General features: G+C 37.6%; 1 protein-coding gene across 1 annotated transcript; it reads right to left on the reverse strand.

The window, feature by feature from the left end:
- Positions 1–1,350: 1,350 nt before the first annotated feature.
- On the reverse strand, positions 1,351–1,764 carry LOC140140505 (uncharacterized). Its single transcript, XM_072162263.1, has one exon. It carries the CDS (start codon positions 1,762–1,764, stop codon positions 1,351–1,353), a length of 414 nt encoding a protein of 137 aa, XP_072018364.1.
- Positions 1,765–17,026: the final 15,262 nt, after the last annotated feature.

The raw sequence follows: 17,026 nt of genomic DNA on the forward strand, positions 1-17,026 counted from the left end.
AATGTTATGCAATTGCAGTGTTGCAGACCGAATGTGGTTCAAAATTCGGCACCTAAACTTCCTAAGCTGATTATCGTGTGCCCTTTCTAAACGCAAATTTTCCTTCAGTAATCAAGAGAAGTCCTACATTTTTGAGTAGAGGAAACTCACTAATTTATTAGCTGAAGCATTAAAATAATGTGAGGAATCTATGAAATCCTAAAAATCTTGTATAATTTTGGAAGATTGTCACCAAGGACACACGATATTTCCATCTCACCCCTGAACTATACACCATATAAACAGTGCTACTTCTATGACGTCATAAAATTAATATGCACGTTTTAGTTATCTGGTAATACATGGAAGTTTGTAACACAACAATAAATTTGCATACAAGGGAGGATACTGTATTTAGTTTAATGGCATAAACATCACCATTTAGGGACTTTTGAGTCATATTTTTGTGGATTATTTTCTTGGAAATAGAATTTATGGAAACATTTTTGACTTCGACAAATGACAACTTGCAAATGATGGTATATCAGCGTGGTTCACGATCGCAAGTAGGCATTTTTCCCCAATTTTTTGGGATCGCATTTTTTGCTACTGGTCTGTGTAGTTGAGTAGCAGTTTGTAAAAAATGACTCGCATTTTGCGATGCGAATCCAGGTAAATCGAACACTGGGTGGGGGTGTACGGATTTCATGTGGAATAGCATGCAGGACTAGTGTATAGCTATGAAAAGTGTCGTTGAGGAATATTTATAAGTGTCACTTGGCATATTTAGGTCTGAGTGTCTTGTGCTGGTTCGTCTTCTTTATCTTCACATGGGGACGGTTTCCAGCTTTGAGTCAGGTCTATCTGTCGGAATGCTTTGCTTTGACGGCATAACCATATCACATAGCTGGTTCTGAGTGCGGTTTCTTTCCACTTGGTACTCCAAGAGCAGCGATGCATTTTGTCAGCGATGTGTTGTAAATACCTCTGCTTCCAATTTCAATTGGGAAGTAGTACGTACACCATCCCCTATTTTCGCAGTCGGCTACAAGATCTTGGTATTTGCTTTTCTTTCTTGCATTGGCATTTGACAGGTTTTCTTCCATTGGGACTGTAAGCTCAATGATGATAACTGTTTTGGTCCTTTCAGAATAGATTGTAATATCACGACGTTTTGCAGTCTCTGTGATTATGGGAGGAAATACTACTTGCTTATGTTCCTCATCCATCAGGAATTCACAGTCATTGGCCTTCTGTAAGAGGTTTGTTGGATCTCTTTTTGGAAGAGGCAGTGTTGGATTCAGGTAGGTTACACAATCTGCAGTGCGGAATAATTGATAGTAGTCATATAGTTGAAGGGGTGTACGACTTCTAATTTGCCTCTTCTATGAAGGGCATTATGCCATTTGCTACAGCTTTCAGTGTCTGATCATGTCTCCAGTTGTATCTACCACTCTGCAGAGAATAGTTGCATCCATTTAAGATATGGAATAGAGTGCAGTTATTATGATGACATAGATGGCAGGAACCAAGGTTGGTCTTTCCCCAGAGTCTCAAATTAGCTGGTGATGGAAGTTGGTCGTGGATGGCATTGACATGGAAAGACAGGAGCTCTGGTGTCCATACATAAAGGAGCTCCTTCCAAGATGTATCTACTTGCATGGCAGAGTCCCATCTGAGCCATTGTCCTTGTTTGGCGCAGCCATAGAGGTACACAAGCATGTCATCTTCATCTACGTCTTTTACCAGACTAGTGAGGCATTTCCTGTGTTCTTGGGGTTTCATGTCTCTTAACAGTTTCTGGTTCTTTTTTAAAACCAAGGCCTGCTCTGTCTGTTTGACCTCTGCACATCTCATTCAATATCAGATGTCGCTCTCTTTGTTCAAGTTCTCTGACTCCATTCCACCTAGATTGCTTTGCTTTTCATTGTAGGCAGTCTTTGAAGAGAGTCTGTGTTTTTCCATCTATAGATGCCCATTTTTTCAGGTATTTGGTGCAGGTAGCTTCCAAGCCCTCGATGTATGTAATTGGGAAGTTGTAGATGGTAAACTCCCATGTCATTTTGGGTAGGATTGCATTATTATATATCCACAACTTCATGATTCCATTGAGTAGGCTTTTGTCTGTCTTTTTCAGTATGTCTGTTAGTTTATGCTTTACAGACTCTCTGATTTCCTTATCTTTCAGATCTTTGAAGATAAGCTTACCGAGGAATCGCATGGGTTGGTCGTGGATATACGCAACCTCTTCTCCATCTATAGTCAACTTTGGATCGTATGCCACATATTGGGTTTTATGTCCCTCTTGCTATTGTTTCTTATTTGGGATAGATCTCTTCATGCCATGGGATCGACATTTGCTTGGCTTTGCCTTCATTGATCGAGTCCACCTCAGGAAGTCATTAACGACGTTGACCAGTTTCTGACAGTCTTCTGGGTTTCTTGCAGTTAGAGTAAGGTCATCAGCATAAGCTTTGACTGAAGATTTGATGGATAAATCCTTCATGAAGTACCCCAGATGGCTGTGTTGGTCAAGAAGATCAAGGCAAAGATTGAATACTGTCAGGAATAGGATGCAAGATAGTGGGCATCCCTGGAATACTCCTATGCTGCAGTGTATCCAATCTGTTGTCCATTCCTTAGTCTTTACATAGATATAGCTTTCATCATAGTAGTTAAAGATCATCTTCCTGATGTGGTCGGGAACATGGTACCAATATAATGCAAACTGGATGAGATTGTGTGGCACTGTACCATATGCATGTTGTAGTTCAAGCCATGTTGTCACAATTGGTTTTCCATTTTTTTGGCGTCTTGGAGTATCTCAGAAAGTGCCTCAGTATGTTCTACACATGCCGATATTTTCTCCATGAACCCTTTCTGGATGGATTTGCCAATATATTCATTCTCAGTCAGGTAGCTTATCATCCTCTGAGCTATGAGTCCCATTTCAAGATTACCACTTGTATTCTTGATTGTGATTGGTCTGAAGTTGGCAGGTTCAGATGTATTTTCATCTTTGGAAATAAGAATAGTTTCTCCCATCCGCCAACTCATCGGAATGTCACCCGTTCTCCAGATTACTTCTTGGAGTAGTTCCGTTGTTTTAGGGCACTTCTTCCACACTGAGTAAGGGATGCGATTGATTCCTGGAGCGCTGGAGTTTCTTCGTTTCATAAGATAATTGGTCAGTTCTGTGAGACTTGGTGGTTTGGTATTGAAGGGTTGTTTAGGACATGGCGGTCTTTTCATCCCTTTCAGTGGGTGAAACTTGTAGCCACGGTTCTTATCATTGTTGACAGAATTGAAGTACTTTTCTGCAGCAGGTTTCTGAAATGTTGGGTTTCTATTTGTATCTTGGTTTAGCAGTTTCTTGGCAAACTGGTGTGGATTCCTTCTAAAATTATTGCGAGCTTTGCCGCTTGAGGCATCCTCCAGTTTTCACAGTTCCAACTTCCTTACTTTGTTATGTAATCTAATAAGCTTATGAAAATCTTTCGTCAGCTCCTTAGCAGTTTTATTGTCTCCCTTCTTCAGGGCTTGTTTGAACTGACGTTTGGTTTCCTTCTTCAGGTTTCTCAGTTTTCTCTGTTGCCTGGAAGATTTCGGTTTATTACTCGCCTTCCTTGATGATACTGGATTCACACCAAACCTGTCTACTAACCTTTTGTACACAAGGTTCGTAAGTTGTTCCTTTGGTGAGCCACCTATTTCAGTTGGTAGTTCCTCTTGATCATCCAAGGCTTTCCAAACTTTGTCATCTGATGGATTTGGTATGTTAATGTACTCCTTGACAGTGTTATTCATGCAGTTCAAGTGGGCTTCTTTGGTCTTTCTTTGGTGACGAAAGCTCTTGCCTGTCGTCCTAGAAGTGCTGTGGGTTTTTTACCCTGTCTTCCCACCTCTTTAGTTGGGTGTGACAACTGGCTCGACTTATGCTGGCCTTCGTTTGAAGAGCTTGGCTGCGATGAGCTCATCATGCACCTTGATTTTGTCTGATAGAGCTTGACATTCTTTAAACCCGAAATATAAAATTTCACTATTCTCACAAATTTATCTTATTATTTCGGCTTCAATCAAATGGATTTGCAATCAAATGATTAAAAATTTATATTTTTGATGTTTAACAGTCCTCGATGTAAACTTCATAAATCTAATGATATGTACTTAAAGTGTTTTTAGCCTGGATGAAAAGCCGACGATCAATTGACAATTTTGACCTACTGTATTGAAGATATGGATTTTTGTGCAAAAAAAAAACACCAAAGAAAATTCGGTCTTTCTGGGAAAAAAATGTATATCTTCAATAAGAAAGGTCAAATTGATCGTAGGCTTTTCATCCCAGCTACATACAAATTAGTACATATCATTAGATTTATAAATTTTACTTCGAGGACTGTTAAATATCAAAAATTTAAAAAATATCATTTTTTTATAATTTGTCATAAAATTTGTATTATATCCCGAATTTCAAAAATCAAAATTATTTGATATCAGAAGAACATTCAGAATGCAATTCGATAGGTCGGGTGTACTCTCAGCTCCAACAAAAAATACTGTACAAACGCGTAAATCGTTAATATCCGATCCCATAACGGGCAAGAATATTAAATGACAAGATTATAGGCAATCACAACATATGTTCTTGTAATATTACACTGATCTGACATATTAAATAACAAAACACATGACTAGACGGGATCGCACGTGATAAGAAATCACTGATATTTTTCTAAATCGATGCCACGGTGTTTGCGCGAAGCAATCTAGCTAATAAAATTGGACTTTTTAATAGGCAATCATACGTAACATAATATGCTCTTGCAACATTACACCAATGGAAAATATTAAATTACAAAAGACATCCAAATCCTAGCTGTATAGCTCTAATATTATTATCATAACATGCACTCAATAACATTGACTGGAGTATCATAACAGATGTCTTCAAAATCCTTGCTTTAAACACGATGTTTTCTACCTCACACTGAGGCCAATAAACCAAACATTTTTATTCAATGTTTGAGTTAAAAAGGATAGCAACTATTTTAAACTTGCGATTTGGTAGTTCGCAGCATGTTGCGAATGGTAGTGAGCTTTGGCGAAATTAGCATTGATCATTTCAGACCCGTAACCAGGATTTATTTGTGGAGGGGCTGATTTTGTGAAAAAGTAGAATTTTTTTCAAAATTTGGACCTTTTATTGGACTAGTGGGGCGGATCCCCCAATGGATTTTTTTTTTTTTTTTAAACAAAAGGCATAAAAACACCACTGGGCATTTTGGGAAGGGGCGGACACCCCCCCCCCCACCCCCTGGTTACGAGCCTGGATTATTTCACAGCGAGTGTGTAGAAGAATTCAAATATCATAGATATACTATTTTAGGTTCTGTAGTTCTTGATTTATGATGTAAAGAGGGCAAAAACAACAGCTTTTTTGTGAAACTTACATAACTCATTAACAACAATAAATCAAGCAAGTTTTCCAAGTGTATGATGTAGAATGAGTTTTTGCAAAACATCGAACATTTTCATGGCTTGGAGGGGGCGCAAAATCGATGCTGAATTGGTCAATTTGGCGCCCCCACCCCCTAAGCTGGCGCCCAGGGCACGTGACTCCACCCCCCCCCTTGTCCCTCCCCTCTCCCCCATCGCTACGTCCAGGGTCGACATCGCTGTTCTAGCCACCATTGGTTTTTTCAAGCGTGTGTGGTAATAATAATGCTCAAAACAGCTCAAACATGGATTCCGTGTGATCAATAATAGAAAATGCATCTATTATAATTGTAAATTGCGCTTTTACTAGTGTGCATTCTCATCATTATATTGTCATTTAAACACACAATGACATAATGCTCTTATGTTGTATTCGTATTACGTGGGTTTTGGATGTCGACATTTTCCCATGATGCACTGCGTATTTTGGCATCTCCCCAGTAACCATGGTAACCGCTGGAGTTGCACCAAATAAGTTCCCCCTCCACCTGTACTTTTATTCAGTATCGAGTCAGGTATAAACCGACCGGGTTTTATCTGTCTCACTTCCCTGATTTATCATACACTTTTCGATCGGCAATGTTGAAAAAAAAATTTGAACATTGAACAACAAAACAAATAAATGAGACTAAGAAAGTACAACTCTTTTCCTGTAGAGTTCTTTCTGCGTCAGGAGAAGACGTTTTACAACCGGGATGGTTCAAATGGTTCACATTTCTTCACACCCTGTAAGTGTTTCAATGAGAATGACCAGGGGTGGTTATTAGTGGAAATTAGGGTACGGGGAAGTGCGGTAGATTCGGGGTACATTTTCGGCCATTTAGTTTAGATTAGGTGTGCATTTTCAGCCATTTTAGTTTATTGATGTCTGAAAATTTTGGTATAATTTCGGGTCTGTTTTTCGTTATCATCATCACCATCATCATCATCATCATCATCATTATCATCATCATCATCATCATCATCATTATCATCATCATCATCGTCATCATCATCGTCATCATCATCAGCATCATCATCATCATCATCATCATCATCATCATCATCATCATCATTATCATCATCATCATTATCATCATCATCATTATCATATCATCATCATCATCATCATCATCATTATCATCATCATCATCATCATCACCATCTTCCTCCTCCTCTTCATCATCACCATTATCATCACCATTTATTCTTATATCATACCAGGTCAATTACAAGGAGCAGCATTCAACATGTACCAAGGTATGCGTATTATGGTACGTTCAATTTAAGGAGGATGTAAGTAATAATTCATTTTGCTAGAGTTAACTATACGTTTTCAGCGATTCATCTTGGCAATTGACAGCTTAAATATTCCCTGTCCTTCTTGAGATGACCAATGTACCAGTTGTTCATACAACCATGGTTGTTTTAGTCCAACGTTCAAGGAAGAGATCTTCGCCTGAGGCAATTTATTGTCAATGTTGACAGTTGGTAACAGGTGTCACACTGGAAGCATGGTTGAATGAATCATTAAAACAAACAACGTTTGTAAAATAGGACCTATTGTTTAAGGAACATGCAGCGTAATGCTTAATTTTGAACAGAAAATCATTATTGTTCTAGCTTTCATTAACTTCAACTTTAGTCACAAATATGACTTGTAACCACGCAATGAGCGTAAAGTCGCAAGTTGGTAGTTTCGACATTTCCTGGCTGCTTAGTCACACATATGACCTGCTACCACGAAATGAGCGTAAAGTCGCAAGTTGGTAGTTTCGACATTTCCTGGCTGCTGAGTTGATGTTTTTTGTTTCACACGCACCTGCTCACGCCAAAAGTACGTATGTATGTCCTTTGTGAATGGGAGCGCAATGGGCCATTCCAGAAAGGACACACTACTGGCTTGAATAGGTGCGCGGCAAACAAAGAACATCAACTTAGCAGCCTACCAACTTGCGACGTTACGCTCATTTCGTGGTAGCAGGTTAAAAATACTTCAGCCCATGATCACAAATGTCATGCACACGATATTCGTTGGGTCAAAGATCACATAATAGGTATCGATGGTCAAAAATCAACCATGTGAGCAAACAATCTGATCAAGCTAATCTGTAAGTTTGTAGGATGTACAGTTGAGCCATTACAACTTTCTTGAACTTTTTTCATAGCGACTTATCTTACAACAATATCTCCTTGTCGGAAGTAAACTTTTTTGAAGATACACCATTACTGGAAGAATTGTAAGTAATGGACCAGACTGGTCTTATTTTATATAACGCAAGTAACAATTTCATCATTTATCAGCTTCCGGTTTTAAAATCAGATATTGTAGATTATTTCATTTTTTGGCTGTCCGGCTGTCGCTTTTTCATTCATCATAAAATCACTTGTCGAAATAATATCACTCTAAAAATAAGTATTTTTTCTACAAATAAGTCGTATGGTATTACATTGACCAACTTTATACGACAAAGAGTGACTCATATTGCATTAATTTCACTTTGAATAATGGTTGAATAATCAGTGATTTTTGGTAAAAACCTCGGGCCACGTGTTTAATTTTAACGGTTTTGTATTATTTGAAAGTGTTATTTTGAAAGTGTTAACGTTTTCAGTATTAGCCAGGGTTCAAAGTCATCATACAATCCAACTTTGCTTCTTGAATGTTTCGATTTCAAAAGTTAAGAGTATAGAATCATTATCCATATTTCAATGCGTCTTTTATATCATTGGGCCCATAATTCTTCAAACTGCAGGTATTTATGGAACATATCATCAGCAAATATCTACCAAACAACTTTTGCAAATTTAAGTAATCTCCAAATACTGTAAGTATCGTTAGTTCATTAGTTACCACGGATGTATTTGATAAGAAAAATGGGTAACTACATGGACGTACTGAACGATTACCAAAATCAACGATTCCATGATGAAATGGTACAAACAAATTAAGAACATTAAAAATTTAAACTGGAAACATCATCTTTTGCATTCCCAAGACTACACCAAACCACATTGTTAAGTTCCTTCACGGTCCGAAAATACATGTGGAATGCCTCCCGAAAGAAAAGGTCACCATAAGCGGTCGATAAACGGTAACTTAGTTAATCAACATCAGAACTTTAAATGTGGCAAACATTTTCACATACATCTATCCATTCTTTAGTCAAGATAAAAGACAAGAGTGGGCCAAGTATTGAGCCTTGTAGCACAGATGATTGATTGAATCGTTGTATGTGAAATTTCACACACACACACCAATTACATAAATAGGAAATGGGGAATATGACTTATAATACGTTGTGTTTTGACAGCGTTCTTGGCCAGAAGAAAAACATAAGCGAAGAAACAGTGATAGAGAATGGTATTTTTAGCACCCTGGATAATCTGAAATTACTGTAAGTTTGTTGAAATGCATATAACAATCCGTAGATTTATGATTATAGTTTTAGTTAAAATACAAGGATATGCTTAGTGCGTTCATTTTGAATGATTAAAAACTAAATATAATTCGATGATTCTTAAATGGTTATCTTAATAAGGAAACAACCCTCGCGTCGTCATCATGCTTTGTTGGTCCATTGGCAGCATATGGTGGAAGTCAAGTTTTATGTATTCTGTTATGACTTCAAACTAAACTATTGAAAATATCAATGACTTGAATACTTCTCTTATATTTCTATTCTCCAGCTACAAACCTGTAGGTCCAGCGATTTGAAAAGAATTTTTTTCATGAAATCCTCTATTAAATTTTCAAATAAAGAAAAATCAAAATTAGTTTCTAAGTCAATTGAACTCATATATTACCAAGGTAATTGAACATTTCGTTGTATTTCAGATATGTTGCCGATCACAGGCTTTGTTGTCACGCACCAAACCACACTAAATGCATCACAGTAGAACAGCAACCACCGCTTTTCCTCTGCGGGAGTTTGATGCAAAATAAAATCCTCAGAATTTCTATGTGGATCTTTGCCTTTTCTTCAACCATTGGAAACTTAATAGCTTTAACTATCCGAATGCGAGCAAAAACAGTAAATGATATCCAAAAAGTTAGCGTAGTTCTCATTGCAAACTTATCAATTGCAGATATGTTAATGGGTGTTTACATGTTTTTTATTATCTATGCGGACTTATTTTATGCAGACGATTACTATTTGTATTCAGATAATTGGCGGGAAAGTGGTTCTTGTAAAATTGCCAACTTGTTGTGGTTTTGTCTGTCGAAACCTCCTTGTTCATTATTGTACTCATTACTATTGATAGATATTTAGGTTTAGTTTATCCTTTCAATATCTCGAGACACTTACGTCGCAAATCTGCTTTGCTTGCAGTTTGCGCCATTTGGCTTACAACCATTCCGTTAAGCTTATCAACATCCCTTTTTGCTGGTAAGCAGTACGGTGTTTATATCATATCAGATGTATGTATTGGAATACCCCTTATAAAACAAATCTTGAGTTTTGACGCGAGCAATAATGATATTCTAAACACCATATCGGGTGAAGCACTTACCAGCAAAGAGTCTGTTGAATTTGGCATCTGGTATTTTCCTGTCGTCATTTTTCTTGGTTTAAATTTCCTTTTGCTGCTCGTAATCATAATATTATATGTGGTGATATTTATAGCTGTTCGTAATTCAAGGAAAGTAAATCCCACTAAACGAATGAAAGAGAATATTCTGATAGCGATACGAATGGTATTGTTTGTAAGTACAAATTGTCTGTGCTGGCTGCCCATAATTATCATGGGTATATTGTCTCAAAGTGGACTGGTTGTTTTCCCGATAGAAATGTATCATTGGGTAGTAGTCTTTCTTTTACCCATTAATTCCTCTCTTAACCCATTTCTGTATACGTTAATGGGTGTGATCACCAATGCTATAACAGAACGTACGGAGAGAAAGGAACAGGCAGAAAATAAGAAACTTAGTAATATGTAGTGACAAATGTGCATATTAGAGACATTGCGATTTTCCAATTACGTTTTCACGTACGTTAAGGGCGTACTACACCCATATATTGGTTTGATTGGTCTAAAAAAATATTTTTTCATTTATAGCGAGGCGATATATGCACGGATCATGTGAAATAAAAAAAATTAAAAAAAATAAATAAAAAAGGTGTTTTTAAACCATTGCATAGTAAGTCATTTTAGCCCTATATATTTTTTGTTTACCGTATCCTGGTAACTCAGATGCGTGTTTCATAACAAACCATAATTTATTCTTTTCAACATGTTCAAGTAGGGTACATGAATAGAATACATTAAATCCTTTGTTATACTCTCTATAGAAAATCTAGTGGTGCTTGCAAAATATATAACACTGAATAAATTAAATAAACACTTACACAATAGATGCATAGTCATTAGTCAATTTGATATTGATGTTGTTATTGATGTGTTGTTAGGAGAAGAAAAGGCTATTAGGTCACCGTATGTCAGGTTATAGGTCAATTGGTTCAGGTCAAATTTAAGCATCAATTTTGAATACACATGTGAGAGTCTGTGATACAAAATGTATCATAATGAGGAATAATTTTGATATTCTGTCTTTAACTGGATATATATCGAGAAGTGCAAGGTGGATATACTAATATACCTTGGGATGTAAATGGTGAGTACAATTTAGAATGCCTAGTTGAGATGGATTTCACAAATAAATATAAAATAGTTACCAAAATCACAAAAGCTAAGCTTACGGAAAACTACCCAATATGGTGGTATAGGTGACAAGAAATACAATTTTTTCAACATTGCTGTAGTATGGTTGTGGTAACCTGTTACCTATGGCTTAATTAAGTTTCAGTGAAATAATGTCGCAAGTTAAAAATACAAAATATAGCTCAACATTGAAAATAGAAGCATTTTAACCAGTTCCTTTTTTGATAGTTGTGGAGCACCAAGTTCATGAAGTCATAAAAGAAATCAGGAACCACTTATTCCCATTTTACATATCAACTTTATTTCCCTAACGTGTTAGCAACACATATCCAAAATGTTAACGAAATCCGTTGATATTAAGCTTTCCAAAATGAAGTGAATTTAAATCATCAGTGATGTACCACCTTTTGGCTTCTACTTTTAAAAGCATGTAAGCTACGTTGATACCGATGCCACCAATAAAACGAGAAGATTTGCCCTTCATTTTGCATACCACTTTGTCCAATTTTTTTTTTGTAATTTCTTCACAAAATGCAAAAATGCAAAAAAAATCAATGGGTGTAGTACCCCCTTAATACGAACGGTTTTACGTAGCTATTCGCTAGCGAAGTTTCGTAATTAATCAGATTAACTACCATAGCAATAGGTAAAATTTTGAATATACCGCGCTGCACTACAAGCTGCACTGGGGTGATAAATGGCTGCATGATGCGCACTTCCAACCTTTGCTTTGCTCTCCTTACCTAACCCCTCTTTCTCCCTGCATGCAATTGCCTTTCTCCCGCATGCTGCTTACCCTTTGCTTTACTTTGATTTGCTATTCTTATATACTATACTTAAGGTTGTAGACGCAGGAGTCAATTCCATCAGTCCTCCTGTTCCTAATCGCCTCTCTGTAGTTACCAACCCCACGTTCTCGAAGATTGCATGTCAATCGCGGACCACCTGTTACGGCTTTGCCTTGCGGCATAGTTAACAGACGGGGGCTCTGGGGGCAATAGCCTATGGCCTGAAAGGTTGCTGGAGCAGTCTGGAAGGCTATAGAATATTGCTTACGGGAAGGAAAACCCTTAGGAAGGGGCCCTTACGTGTATATTTAAGGCAAGTGGCTGGTGGCCCGTCCCTATGTAAGTAATGCAACAACTCACCCGACTGGGAAGTCATTGGCCGTGTGCCCAGTATGTAAAGCAGGTCAATACTCTTAAAGAGTAATCTCCTATCATGAAAGTCGTCCCCCCGTTACGGCCCCGAGTCCCGGTGGTTGCTCGTCGGCAACAGAGTGGCAGGGGTGCTAAGAATCCGCCGGATGATTGGTTGCCATCTCCACAGGTACAGCCAGAGGAAGAAACAAGGAAGACAACCAGGATCAGCGTAAGTAGCCGGAAGTCGACAAAATACCAAAATGTGACAAAAGCCATAGCTGAGCAGGCGTCAAATACAAGGGGCCGCACTGTGACAAATAAGCCAATTGTGCCAACTCTAACAATGACTGCTGTAGAGGAACCTACAAAGAAAAGGAGCTCCAGTGGTATTAATATAGGAACCTGGAATGTCAGGACGCTTAGGACGGAAGGTCATTGGGAAATCCTCCTTGATGAAGTTAGAAGATTTGGTCTTGACATCCTTGGACTCTGCGAAACACATCTGACAGAATCCGAGACACTCATCAACAAAGATGAATACACCATCCTTCTAGCAGGTAGGAAAGATGGCATTGGAAGAGAAGGTGTTGGGCTTCTAACATAGAACAATACCTGGAAGCGGCACTAGAAATTAGCATGAGGCCGCATTGATATGTAAATAGCGTATTGTTATCTAAATTTGTGCCCAGGCTTATAGAGGGTGGTAGTCATGTTATGCAGACAGAGAATGGCTCGATGCGCCAGGCATGTCAAATTGCTGAGTGAATGTGTATAAATCCCCTTTCTGTATATGTAATAGGCTAGTATATTTCGTGTACCAGTTTGTTCAACAAACAAATTAGTATTATATTAAATATAAACTTTGAAATTTATGTGAATTTCAAGTGCAGAGCTCCGAAATCTAGCTAAGTCGTGTGGTGTGAAATTATGCTGTGTGACCCCCTCTGCGTGGTAGAATTATATTCATAAAACATTGAATTTAACAGACATTATGGGCAGCCAACCACGATTTATCAGCATTTAAAAGATATATTAATTAACAAAGATAAATAATCAATAATACAAATGACAATTTAACTAGTAAACAAGTCTGAAATCTTAAAATGTTGCCACGTGATTTCCCGAACACATGATATGTCAACATGTGACCATTATTCAGATTTACCGTAAATATTTGGAGTATTGTTGCACGGCTTGCACATAGTCGTAGTCAACTGTGCATTTCTTTACCTCCGTATAAAATCAATAATTCATGCTGGGAGCCAAGTAACATTCTGTCTGCTAAGTGCAGATTGGTATTTTATTTTACTTGAGAGCATAATAGAAATACATCGGACGAATAAGGCGCCATGGTGGAAGGTCAGGTCGGGTATCAATGGTTATGGTAACTTCAAATACTACTTGTATTTCACACCTTGCGTCTGTCACATATTTCCTTCATATTATTGACAGCAAGTCCTAATTTTGACTTTGCTATTGCAAAATGTCATTTCATATCAAATTAGTAGACTTTCTTTGAAAAAACATATCACTGGTGCCTGATGGGAATACCCGTCCGCCATTTCATTAAACTGGATCGTTTTCGCCTGGTTTGTGCCCAAATGTATTGGGGGCGCGCTGTACTCTCATTGAACAGGCAAAGTTCGCAAAACTAACAACGTTGTTATTTGCGAATATCAATTAACATGATCCAAGGGGTCGAACATGAATTATTCATAACGGATCGATAACTGGCCTCACTTTCTAGCTAGTAAACCAGCGGAATTTTTCATAGGTTTTGCGTTGCTAATAGAACAACCGTGAATTTAGTGTCACCCCCTTGCTTCTAATATCACAGCCACTTCTTGAATGCCTTGTCAGCTATGAATCCGTCTCTTCTAGAATCCTAACAGCAAAGTTCAAAATGAAGGATGGAATACTCAACATCATTAATGTTTACGCCCCCACCACTACGCACAGTGATGAAGAGAGTGATGAATTTTATGATGGGCTACAACATCACCTTCAGAAAGTTAATAAGAAGGAGAAACTTATCCTTATGGGAGATTTCAATGCCAAAATAGGCTCTGACAGTAAAGCTTGGACCCCCGCAATGGGCAAGTATGGTATCGGTAAGATTAACAGCAGAGGGGAGAAACTGTTGGAATTCTGCATGCTCCACAAGTTGACAGTTTGTAACACCCACTTCCAGCATAAAGCCTGTAGAGAGGTAACATGGACTTCACCTTGTGGGAAATACAAAAATATGATTGACTTTGTCATAACTCAACAGGAGAACCTAAGTACCATCCAGAATTGCCGATCATACTGCTCAGCTGATGTGGGCTCAGATCACAATCTAGTGATCGCTAAAGTGGTGTCAGCACCAGTCAGAACCAAACGCCTGAAAACAACTCCAAAAGAGACTAATCTTACAGGTGCAAGTGATTATCATTTCTTTGACATCTATGGTTCAATGCAGAGGTACCGCATGAACGTAGTAGTCATCGTAGTGTATTGTACCTATTGCTATGGTAGTTAATCCGGTTATTACGTAACTTCGGCAGCGTATACGCTGGCGAAGTGACGTAGTTAATCGGATTAACTACCATAGCAATAGATTAATACAATTTTGACAATATCGCCCGCACTGCAACGTTCATGCGGTACCAATGCATTGAACCATAGATGTCAAAGAAATGCTAATCACTTGCACCTGTAACATTAGTCTCTTCGAAAAGTGCGGTATTATATTCAATCTATTAAATGCTTGAAGACAGGTGATGAGTGCAACCTGCTGTAGTGCAGAGAGATCTATAGAGGTTAGTCACGTTACTCATGCGTGACTTCTAACAAAAGGTGCTGGTTCCCGTAGTATGACTCATTCAAACCAATTCAATGCACGACCTCGGACTTACTTGCATGACTTTGGCGGGCTATTTTGAAACAGTCATGGTTGCACATGCAGATACTTCTTTTGAAAATCCTAAACAAGGTATATCAGTCGTTGATAAGATAGCAGCTTATAGAACACGGATAACCTCTTATTCAAAAATTGTATTCATCTATTTCTATGGTAGTTAATCCGATTATGACGTCACTTCGCCAGCGTATAGAGTAGAAATACAACAATACGTGTACTGTGCTGCTCACAATACATATCGCTTTTGACTGCATCGTGCATGGATTTCCCCCTTTTATTCAAGATTCAAGATTTGCGTATAGAACCCCAAGATAATTTAAGAAAATGGAAGATTAGATTACGGTACCATAAAAACAAAACAGTACCGTAATCTTTATCGGGGTTCTATGTAAAATAGTGGCGGCACCAGGATTTTTTCCGGGAGTATGGTGGGGGGGGGGAGGGCAGGGGGGGGGAATCAACCAATTTTGCGCAAAATTGTCGCAAAAGGTGGAAATGTACGTAATTTTGGTGGGGTTTTTTGGCCTCAAAAGTGGGGGGGGGCAAAAAGGGAAAAGAAAAATATTTAGGGGGGCACTGCCAAAGAATACTTGCCCCCCTTTTTTTGACCTGCCAATCTGCTCCCCCCATAATAATTCACCACCCCGAGGATACACAAAATTATTGCCCCACCCCTCACCTGTACAAAAAACACATGGTATTTTGATTATAACATTCGTAGGGAAACACTCGTTCTCTACGTTTCATTTACCTAGACATGAGGTAAAATCAGCATATTTCAACGTGGAACGCACGTTTTAATGCTACGTTGAGTCCAAAATGAGAAATCGCAATGTTATTTTTTAAACGCAAAGTATCACACACATTTCAATGGACAATCTCTGCGTATGGATACCACGTTTAAATTTAGTCAACTTTTAACACATCGCTGTAGCTTTATTATAATGATTTGTTACAAACAAAAAGGATCATAATAATAATTCGACTTTCCTTCGTATGTTGATTATCCTTGACTGTCTTTAACATAATGTGAAATGGGCAAATTTTGTGCATTTTCATCGATGTATCTACGTTAATTTCAAACGTAGAAAATCTTCAAAACTGGTTAAATACGTGACCTCGCTTCGATATAGGAGAGTGGTATTGAATAGATCAACGTCCGTCCGATGTCTGCGTTTGGAAATCGCAATGTCTCTACATATTCTGACAGTTTCATATAGCTGTTATTCTAAAGTCGCACTGAAAAGTCCAAAGACAAATATAAATGCACTTATCAAGTATAGCCTAGTTACTATCATAATTTTAGGTGAATTATTGCGTGTTCGACAGTTGATTCTATGTTGATTATTTCTATTTTGAATATTTAATATTGTTATTATTTTATATTATATTATATTATATTATATAATATTATATTATATTATATTATATTATATTATATTATATTATATTATATTATATTATATTATATTATATACATTGTATAGGTATAGAGGAATATTCAATTAAGGGATGGGGTATGAACGTTTGGACAGTATTTATTGTGGGACATTAGAGCACATCAGACATATCGAATTGCATTCTGAATACGAAGAATGTCCTTCTGATATCAAATAATTTAGATTTTTTAAATTCGCAATGTAATACACATTTTATGGCAAATGGTTAAAAATTGATATTTTTGATATTTAACAGTACTCGAAGTAAACTTTATCAATTTGATGATTTATACTTAAAGTGTATGTAGGTGGGATGAAAAGCCCACGATCAATTGAAAATTTTGACCTTTCGTATTGAAGATATGAATTTTCTTTTCCAAAACACCAAAAACAATTAGGTCTTTTTGGGAAAAAATCCATATCTT

The sequence above is a fragment of the Amphiura filiformis genome, chromosome 19 (assembly GCF_039555335.1).
Source record: "Amphiura filiformis chromosome 19, Afil_fr2py, whole genome shotgun sequence".
NCBI classification, from domain to species: domain Eukaryota; kingdom Metazoa; phylum Echinodermata; class Ophiuroidea; order Amphilepidida; family Amphiuridae; genus Amphiura; species Amphiura filiformis.